At 35.1% G+C, this 10,513-nt stretch overlaps 1 protein-coding gene across 1 annotated transcript; it reads left to right on the top strand.

Annotated features, from left to right (window-relative positions):
- The first annotated feature begins 2,933 nt into the window (after positions 1-2,933).
- LOC144445516 (ribonucleoside-diphosphate reductase subunit M2 B-like) lies at positions 2,934-8,855 on the top strand. The gene is made up of 9 exons (XM_078135103.1): positions 2,934-3,159; positions 3,624-3,686; positions 3,978-4,007; positions 4,362-4,400; positions 4,731-4,967; positions 5,578-5,711; positions 6,218-6,446; positions 6,851-7,069; positions 8,055-8,855. Exons 1-9 carry the CDS (start codon positions 3,070-3,072, stop codon positions 8,205-8,207), a joined length of 1,194 nt encoding a protein of 397 aa, XP_077991229.1. The 5' UTR covers positions 2,934-3,069; the 3' UTR covers positions 8,208-8,855.
- Positions 8,856-10,513: the final 1,658 nt, after the last annotated feature.

Raw genomic sequence — 10,513 nt, 5'->3', positions numbered from 1 at the left:
GGCTGATAGGCACGAATGTCTGTATCTTACAAACTAACCACATACTTGCTACTTTTTATTCAACTATTTATAGATTGTTTTTCCATTTTCCATTTCTTTTAACCTTGCCAAATTATACATTGAGATATGGGATATGGGTTGGATATATGAAAAGTCTGTAAAATGATAATCAAAGTTACTATACAGTATAATCCATTATAACAATTACGATCTCATGGCCAATATTTGTTTATACTTTACTAAATTGAGCTGTAAATGCAGCCAAGAACCCATATAACAAGACTTTGATGGAACTCGGTGTAAAATAGAAGGTAGCCTGGATCCCAGTCACTTGTGAGCTAATATTCTATTCCAGAATGGTAATATTCTAGTCTCGGATGATCATAATACAAAATAATGATGTTATTAGGTATATACAATATGTCACAAAATACTGTCGGTGGTTACTATTTTGCTCTCTTATCCAAACCAGTAACCAGCAACAGTATTTTTTGAAATATTTATCCGAATACTAATGTCATTATTTTGTATTATGATCATCTTAGACTAAAATATTACCATTCTGGAATAAAATATTAGCTGACAAGTGACTATGCCTGGAATTCATGAGGATGGGGATTTTGAATTCGTTATTTCCCCAACACTAGGGAAAATCAAAACTCAATATCCCCAATCGCCTGGATTCTAGGCGAAATACAAGATGGCGTCCTTTGAATTTTGATACCAAGCTTTGCAGGGTATTGTTATGCAAATAAATGTAAATGTATATGATATTACTTTATGAAAAATTCTTGATCCATAATAGTCTGTATTGTGTGGTTTCTTTGTGAATGACATTTGACTGTAATTGGTGTAAGCCCCTATAATGATGCATGTCTGTTCTCTGGAGGAGTACATTCAAGGATAACATGGTCCTTGGTGTACATGTAAAGGACGAAAGGTTTATTATTACAATTTTTTTAATTATATTATTTTATTTCTTGTAAGAAAACACAGAAAACACGCTCATGTGCATCTCAGGCGTTGTACAGACTGAAGTTTAAAAATTGCAATAAAGTAAAGAAAATAACAGCACAAATAAAGGGACAAGTGCAAAACCGACCGACGAAAGCTTTACACACAGCTTTCTAAAACTGTGTTGGAAATTAAGAAGTTTAAACTACATTTATATAGCATATGGTGGTGTGTGTTTATTTTCTTTGTACCATACCTTTGTACTGTTATGTAATAAATGTTGACAGACTTGGTCCAAGACTTGGGAGGTCCACAACTTTTTATTTGAACACATAATAATTACGATATTCAGAGGCATTACTCAACATGTCAAAGCTCAGATGAAATAATTGGAGTAATTGAAAATTTACATTAAAACTTAAAGATAAAAGAAAAACAGAAGACAAATTAAAATAAAAAATAAAATCTATTACATAATTGAAACATGTAATTGATATATTCTTGAACAAACCAGCTGACCTTTGGTTTATTTTCTAACTATTTCCATTGTAGTTAGGCTCCAGGACCATATAAATATGGGAAAATATGTATTTACAAAAATTAAAAATTGTCACTAAATGAAAAGAATAAAAGGAGAGTAAAAGTCTATTTGAAAAGACTATTTATACACTAAGCCTAAGCCAATGGTACATTTTTTCATCGCAAGATGGCATTTGAACACTTTTCGGGTAACCAATTTCCTTTTAAGCTTTCTTTCCTCTTTACATGTAAACGTAATGTCTGTTGAGATGTGTGTTGTGTAATAATAATAGAAGAGTAAAGTTGGTAACACTTTACTTCCTCAAAAGGTAAATACTGTAATCTCATCCTGCAGATCAGAACTTTTGTATGCTGCTACAAAAGTTTGTATTATACAAAAAAATATACATTTATTTAAAAAAAAAAAATTAAACATTTTTCTTAACCACTTCTTTGTGTTACACTAAACAGCATTTATTTTGAACCCATTGTCCGTTAAAAATCAATTGTCATGTTGTTAGATAAGTGTAGACTCTGCAGGGGGTCTATGGACTAAATAATTTTCCAATTTCATATGTTGCCTTTATAATTGTTACATAGCTTAGTACAATTTTTATGTTCGCATTTTTTTCTCTCCAACCAACATTCTGTAAAGAACGTAAGCTATAAACGCTGGCAAGATTTCAGAATTATTTCATGTCCTTTTGTTTTCTTTGTTGCATTTATTCTTTGTCTCACACTGTTTACATTTAGTTTACACATACACGTACACATAACCCAGGGGTTGGTCACCGGCCTTGAGGAGAGAATATCACTTATTTGAAACGGTCGTTTTGTGACCAATGGCGACATAAATCGTATGTGAAATTACGTGTACACGTTCGATTCTTTTTGGTTTGTCATTTCCTTCATAAATTTTTGCAAGTTATGCTCTCTGCATTTGCCAAATACAAAGAGCGCCAAACATGTACAGCTAGGTACTTAAATTTTGGCGGGTTATCTACGTCATCAAGTTTATTGAGGCTGAGGACACGATCCTGCTATTCTTTCTAATGGTTTACCCCATGACCAGTACATATCTTATACTTTTGTACCCGAAGGACGACGAGTAATAAATGGAACAGCGCCGACGCCCTCGATTATGCAAGCAGACGATTTTGGATTTACCGTTTCTATTGTATGACCTGATTGGCTGACGATATGGCTTGGTGTTCTCCTCAACTTTGCTATTTTCGTAAATTGACGCACATAAAAATTTCATCTGCACAATATTAACTTTTTGGAAAGTCCATGTCACCAATCAATCCAACTTAATGTTCACATTATGCCTGGTTCTGTGTAGAAATGCGGAATAAGTTCGATAATCAGTTTGAGAAATAAACCAATCAAAATACTCGTTTTCTAAGTTCTTTTGCATATACTTTCGTATTCGGCCAATCACAAATAAAACGGTCGACAGCTGATATCGGAGGGAATAACAAGGCGCGAAGTACAAATTTTTTCCACTCATTCCATAGCTAGGTCTCCAGTGCTAGTAGTTGCCTATTTCATTGCTTCTCTTATTTTCTTTGTCCGTAAAACATTCCAAACTTAAAAATGTTGTCTGCACGTTCACCAAAGAGCACCCAGATGGATTTGGCAAGAAATCTGAAGGAATCTTGTAATATTTCCAACCAAGAAAACCAGGTAATATAACGTTTCTTATTTTATTTATCGATCCGGTACCCGGCCTTTGTCGTCCACTTATTTTCACCAGATAAAAAACCGGCAAGAAAGCCTGAAGATTTCACCAGTTTGTAAGGATCCGTCATTTGACAGCACAATTTCTGTACAAGTCTGTAAATTTACCCTTTAGTAACGTTCTACACGAAGACGTCTTTTCCCGCTATATTTTATTTTCATGATTGTGAAATCTCCCACCTGGTCGTTAGATTCCAACATATGGCAGGATACAATCATGATTATATCGCCTGACAATGTGTCAAGCATGAATTTTGCTGTTAGGGGAGAAGAAAAAACCATACATTGACTGTACATTTCAAACATCTTCGAAATTCGAGTGTAAAATACTACAAACCGACAGTTCCACTTCGACAGATTAACTTTATTTATGACGTAAAAATAACCTTTGTTTGCTATCTTTATTCCAGATCCCTACACGGTCACTCGCTAAGAAATCAGCTGCAAGAGTCCTAGGAGAAAGACAAGAACAGGTAAAATCACTTGAAGGATTATCAGAAATATCGTTTTTGACCATTTGGTTGTGTAACCCCAAAATTTTTCTTTATGTAATGAAACCGATTTCGCGGGAAAAATTTGCCGGGAACCTTGTAGATTTGAAACGATGAATATTCATGCGCGTCGGTTGCCTTGTTTTGTTTCATGTTGATATCGCTGGCGATACCTTTTTAGGCTTTAGCAACTAGTTTTATGGTTATTTTTTTCGAATTATTAATAACAGTGGTGAAACTAAAAATATTTCTTCTTTTTTTTATAACTTTTAGAATATCAAGAAGATAGTTTCTGACGAGTTGGTAAGTACTTTTCAACATTTTTGAAAAAAAAGAAGTTTTAGTTTACTTTTCTTTTTGTAAGTTGTAAGTTAGATATGTACAATGGGTGATGAATTGATGAACACATTTTGGTCGATACACGTAGTAAATATTGTAAATGTTGTTGGCACACCCTTATTTTGCAATATTTCATGAAATGATTGTGCTCCATGAAGAGCATATTATACCTACTATTTCCAGTTTCCTTTTCGACTTTTGATCATGTTTTCACTGAAGCGGCCTCTCTGTTCATGGAGGTAACCTCCATGGTCTGTTATATGAATACACTGTGTTTTTCAATGTAATCATGTTTCTACATTTTTGTCTGGTTTGTAGGTAAAGTCAGAAAAAGAAATCAAGAAAACCGTTGAAGATGTAAGTACAATATTGATTTTTATATTTCACCGCAGTACTGAAATGTTAGTTTGCATGCTGTTAAAATAAAAAATAACTAATCTGGTAGTGAATACATTGTGTGACATGTAACAGCTGTTCAAATCCATCATGGTGTTAATTGCAAAGTCTATTGGGTATTTTTTAATAAAAATGTCCCATGTGCAAATTCCTGACAGGAATAAAACCGTACATATGGAAGTAAACTCTGTAGCATTCTGTAATTTCATTTCACTTTTTAGTTTGTGTAAAATGAACATGAGATACCAAGCGAAAGCTAATTTGTTAATTTGTGTGTTTTTCACCATACAGTACAGCAATGAACCTTTACTCCGTGAAAACCCTCGTCGTTTTGTCATATTTCCAATCCAATATCACGATGTCTGGAAGATGTACAAGAAAGCCGAGGCTTCATTCTGGACTGTAGAGGAAGTCGACTTGTCTAAAGATTTAGTTCACTGGGATAAACTTAAAAAAGATGAGAGACATTTTATTTCACACGTACTTGCTTTCTTTGCTGCTAGTGATGGAATAGTCAATGAAAACTTGGTGAGTACATTTTAAATAAAAAAACACCAACATTTCTTACGCAGTACATACTTCATTGAATTTCTTGTATAATGCAACATTTGAAATTGAAGACTATACAAACTATTTTCGTGGCTATGGATTGGCATTTACTAAACCCCATTTTAAAGAAAAATGTCAAATATTATACTGTAAGAAATCGCTGTGCATCAGTGGACCAGTACATTGAATTAGATTAGAGGGCATATACTGGTCACCACCTTGCATTTTCCATCACTTGGATTTGCATTTTGTAGATCTGTAGATACAAGATCTTAATTAAAGTGGCACAAGCTGAGTTTGTAAGCATATTACTGAAGTGAAAAATACTGTATTAAGTTATGTGTAATGTTGATGCATGTCTTCTGTAACAGTAGGATTGTTTGCTGGGGTGGTTCACAGCTGATTGCATAGTACTGATTTCCTGAACATTTTTTGATACATGTAATAAATTACGTCATCAAATTGTTTGAGTTATATCTAAATACTCGGTTTGATTTCAGTCAATTGTGTGAGTGGTGGTTGTGTGCTTCAGTAAGTACAATACTGATGGTAATTCACTCATTCTAACTGACTTTTTGTTGTATTCCAGGTTGAACGTTTCAGTCAAGAAGTCCAAATTACAGAAGCACGCTGTTTCTATGGTTTCCAAATCGCAATAGAAAATATCCACTCTGAAATGTACAGTTTACTCATAGACACTTACATAAGGGACCCCAAAGAAAGGTAAGACCTAGTTTGTTGATAATTATTATTATTGACATGTAAAAACTTTGTCTGTCAGGTTTCTACTGAGGTGAATGTATCACTTTTTGCACGTTCAGCTCTGGTGCGGGAATAATTCTGGATGTTCAATTATGTTAATTATATTGTTTTCATTTCAAGAAACGTGTGTTTGATTCAAGTTGTTTGTATCTTACACATCCAAGTAAAAAGTTAACAGTCCGTGATAATTCTGGTGCTTCAGAGTTTTACGTGGGCTGTTATTCATGGCTTCAAATTAGTAGTAGTCCATGGCACATAGACTATCAGTTCTAAACATTTGATCTTTGCCAGTAGTATCGGTAAAAATGGAAATACGTAAACAATTGTAGCTGACACAGTTCACACTGATTTCCAACACATAGAAATTACATTCAAGCCCTCATGTTTTTGAGTCTTTCATGAATACTTTGCATTTGTATGTAGCAATTATTAACAAATGAACAATACCTTGTTTATTTCTTTGGCAGAGAATTCCTATTTAATGCTATTGAGACACTACCCTGTGTTAAAAAGAAGGCAGACTGGGCCATTAACTGGATCCAGGCAGAGAACGCATCCTACGGAGAAAGAATCGTTGCCTTTGCTGCTGTTGAGGGCATCTTTTTCTCTGGTTCCTTTGCATCTATCTTCTGGCTGAAGAAGAGAGGACTCATGCCTGGTTTAACATTCTCCAATGAACTCATTAGCAGGGACGAGGTACGATGACTTGTCTTGTCAAGTACAAAGTATACATTTAAGATTTAAAAATGTGTCAGGACACCGAAATATGAACCCACATGATACTCCTATATCTCATGGCTGTCCTAAGTCCATGTAAGAACTAAATATAATAGTAATACCCATGCAGACTTCCACTTGATATTTGCTTTGTAACTATCGCCAAGTTTCATTTCACAAGCTAGCAATACCATTTTCGATCCAAGATTTCTGAAAACATGCTATCATGTGTTGACTCATACGATCCAAGACTGATAAGTAAAGATAGAAGCAACATCACTCCATGGCTGTCTTGAAAGAATAGTTCCAATTTGTACTTTGTTTAATCATACAGGGTCTACTCTACAGTGACTAATTCATATTTTTTTTTAATAATCCCACAGGGTCTTCATTGTGACTTTGCATGTCTGATGTTTAGTCATCTGGTCAATAAACCATCCAAGGAAAAAGTTTGTGCAATCATTGAAGACGCTGTCAAGATTGAGCAAGAATTCCTTACTGATGCATTGCCTTGTTCCTTAATTGGCATGAATGCTGGACTTATGAAACAATACATTGAGTTTGTAGCAGACAGACTTCTACTTGAACTTGGCTGTGATAAGGTGAGTTGATGCAATCTATAGACTATGGTTGATGAGATTTTAACGCACGCACACACAAACATTTATCAGACACCTACTTAGCCAGTGAAACCAAAAGTGATTCATTTTGACTGGATAATTATAGCCCAGTGTTGCCAAAAGTTATTCATTTTGAATGCAAAAGACACAAGTTAGGTACTAACCTAGAATCAAGTATGTGGGGATTTGGTTCTCGCTTTTCTCCCACCATGTCTGACATTTTGCTCGTGGTTTTTTACTCTATGAAGTGTCAGCCAAAAATCAAGTGCAAATATTGAGTTTTACATTTTCCCCTGTGAGTTAGTAGCCCTGTCTAGACGTAGGGAGTCCTTGAGGTAGGATAGGTTTGTGTCTGCATGCAGGAAGGTTACAACATAGATGTCACGCATTCCCTCCTGACTCCGTTCTGACATAATAGGACGAAGTCAGGAGGGTTTCAGGACATGTTTACATCTGCACAGGCTTCAAACTATCCTTAGTCCTGCCTCAGGTAGGATTTTTAGTGCTGTGTAGATGGGGCTAGTGTCATCATATGATTAGAACCAACTCAGACAGTTAAGGTATACAATGTGAACAGAACTACCATATTTAATTGCCAAGAAACATTAAATGTAATTTTAAGTTTGAATAAACAGCTGCTAGCAAAATGTCAGGTGTGGTAGGAGAAAAGTGAGAGCAAGATCTCCACACGACCAGATTCTTAAAAATAGTACTGAATGTCAATTGAACTAAATGCAGGGTTAGGATTCTTTGTTGAAACTACTTCATAGGAAGGGTTTTAATCTATGGTTAACTTTGCATATTAAAAATTGTATTGTCAGCTAGTCTAAGTACATTCTCGCAAAACCAGAGCTGTTATTTCTTCTGTTGCGGTGCGTCTTGAACGGTGCCGTAAAAGAGGGTGTGGTTTACAATGATGTGAAAAGATTGCCCATGACTTATACCATGTGTTTGTTTGACTTAACAGATTTACAAGAAAGAGAACCCCTTTGACTTCATGGAAAACATCTCTTTGGAAGGAAAGACGAACTTCTTTGAGAAGAAGGTTGGTGAATACCAGAAAATGGGCGTTATGTCAGATACAAGGGACCATGTATTCACACTGGAGGCTGACTTTTAAAACCTTTATCAAGATTGAACGACAATGGAGCCATAGCGCTATCAACAGTATGAGATGGTGGCAAAGATTCTGCATTTGCAGACTGGAACAATCTCTGTTTTCTCAAACAGGGGAATGTCTTGCTATTTGCTGAACTTGTCACATGACTTGGCTGAGCCAGTCATATTCTGTGTAACAAGCTCTTACGAGTTTCATCTCCATGAGATGGATTGTAATTGGATGATTTCCTTGTCACATGACTTGGTTCATCCAATCCTAGGGTGCGATGTCAATCTACCACTGATGGTATGCACAGTTGGCAGCTGAATTTTACAAATGTTCATATTTTATAGTCCACTTGCTTGTTTTTTAATGGTCAGACTGACAAACCGATTTGTGGAATTTTGCAGCCATGGTCAACTTTTATCGTTCTCATTTGCGAGGGTAGGAGCGGTGCTGTTACTTGTAAAATATCTCCCATTTTTAAAAAGATCTCTAGTGTAAACTGTACAGATGATGGAAGCATTTACCCAGGTGGGCTTTGCAGATTTGCTTACTGTGTTGTCTTAAATGTTGCAATATTGTTTTTATAATTTATAAATATCTTTATTCTGAGCGCTAGTAAAGTTTTTATGTATCAAAGCACTGAAGGAGACCTAGCCATGGTAACAGTATAATTTGAACTTTATAAACTTGTAAGTTCTTTTCTTTTTGTTGTTTTCTTTTTAGTTCATTTTAGTCTAATTACTTGTACAATGTGATTTAGAGAGTAGGATGATCTTGCTTAGCAATTAAGTTTTACAGATTTTTACTGTTTGTCTTAATTTTTAAAAAAAAGTTGTAATAAATAATTTAATATTATTCTTTTTGTCTATGTATTGCTTCACAAGTGACTTAAGTATCTATGTATGTATGTATGTATTGTTACTATGTATGCATGCAAGCCCTATGTGTGTATGTACTATGTGTCTGGCTCTGTGTAGTGTGGTGTGTGTATGTACTTATTACTTCACAAGTGACTTGAGGGTCTTAGTCCAGGGAAGGGTTGTGATAAAGTTGAGTGGTGGCACTCTTTCTTGCTGAAACCTTCATAAAGCAAAAGACCATCTTCAAATGTAAGGCATAGGGGAAAGGTGATACAACTTCTGACATCAGACCGTGGACAAACAGAATCTGTTACAAATAGGTAAAGTAAACAACTGAATTAGATTAATAACACTTTGTACAGCATGTTGGAAGTACAGACTTGTATTACATTCCATCATTTGATAAGAACAGTTTTATGGCCTTTTTAAATAATAGTTCAGGTTCACAAACAAATTTCCAGTTCCCCTGGCATTTCATGTAGACATAAAGAGGCCATAAAACTTCTCATCAAACCATAGTGTGTAATAAAAGTCTCTGCTGTTCCAACATGCTGTGCCAAATATTATTAATCCAATTCAGTTGTGTACTTTCTCTGTTTGTAACAGGTTCCATATGTCCACGGTCCGATGTCTGAAGTTGTAGCAAAAATCTCACACAACTGGATCCTAGGCTAGCATAATCCCTACCCTGCTTGACTTTCATCTTCAATATATTTGTATTGAAATTTGCCCAGTAATCTGAGTAGTTTTCATCATAGGATCATCAGAGATAAGTTTTTTGAAAAATACACTTAACATGTCTTGACCTAATATTTGATGGGGTGTTTCTGAGGTTGTGTAGATGAAAAATTACACCGAAAATGATGATCCCATCAGTAATATGCAAGTTAGGTCTAAAAATGTTAATTTTGGTCAAACAGATGTATCTCAAGAACTATTGGGATGATGGGGCTGAAATTTGATGGGTATGTTTTTCTAGATGTGTCAGTCTGAAGATGTACAAAACATTGACACATCTAGCCCTAGCAGCCATGACTACTTCCCTTGGCAACAGCAATTTTCATTTCATTTTGAAAAATAACATTACGTTATTGAGAAGGGAAATAAATAAAATTCAAAAAAATGTATGCAAATATGCCTAGCAACGAGAGTGCAATCACAGCAACAACCAAATGATTGTGTATGGCAAAGAATGGATAGGCAAGTGGATAACCATTCACAAAATGAACACATTTATGCATAGCAACAAGAACATGACCATGACAACAGCCAAATGATGCATAACAGAGATAACAACAGAGACAAATGGATAGGCAAGGGAATAAACATTCCAGAAATGAACACACATGCCTAGCAACAAGACAAAACCTATAGCAATAGTGAAATAATGGTATATATTGTAAAAGTAACACCAGGGATTGAATATGGATCAACATTTTAAAAAAAATAACGCAAACTGTA

This window comes from Glandiceps talaboti, chromosome 14 (assembly GCF_964340395.1).
Source record: "Glandiceps talaboti chromosome 14, keGlaTala1.1, whole genome shotgun sequence".
Classification (NCBI taxonomy): Eukaryota; Metazoa; Hemichordata; class Enteropneusta; family Spengelidae; genus Glandiceps; species Glandiceps talaboti.
Note: the sequence above shows the minus strand (reverse complement) of the source record. Positions and strands in the feature narration are given on the sequence as shown.

What these genes read in the sequence shown, in the direction of transcription:
- LOC144445516 (XM_078135103.1), top strand. Translation starts at nt 3,070, where the DNA reads ATGTTGTCTGCACGTTCACCAAAGAGCACCCAGATGGATTTGGCAAGA. An exon ending in TCAAGAAAACCGTTGAAGAT is followed by an intron (nt 4,401 to 4,730) that starts GTAAGTACAATA and finishes TTCACCATACAG; the next exon opens with TACAGCAATGAACCTTTACT. An exon ending in TTGAACTTGGCTGTGATAAG is followed by an intron (nt 7,070 to 8,054) that starts GTGAGTTGATGC and finishes TTGACTTAACAG; the next exon opens with ATTTACAAGAAAGAGAACCC.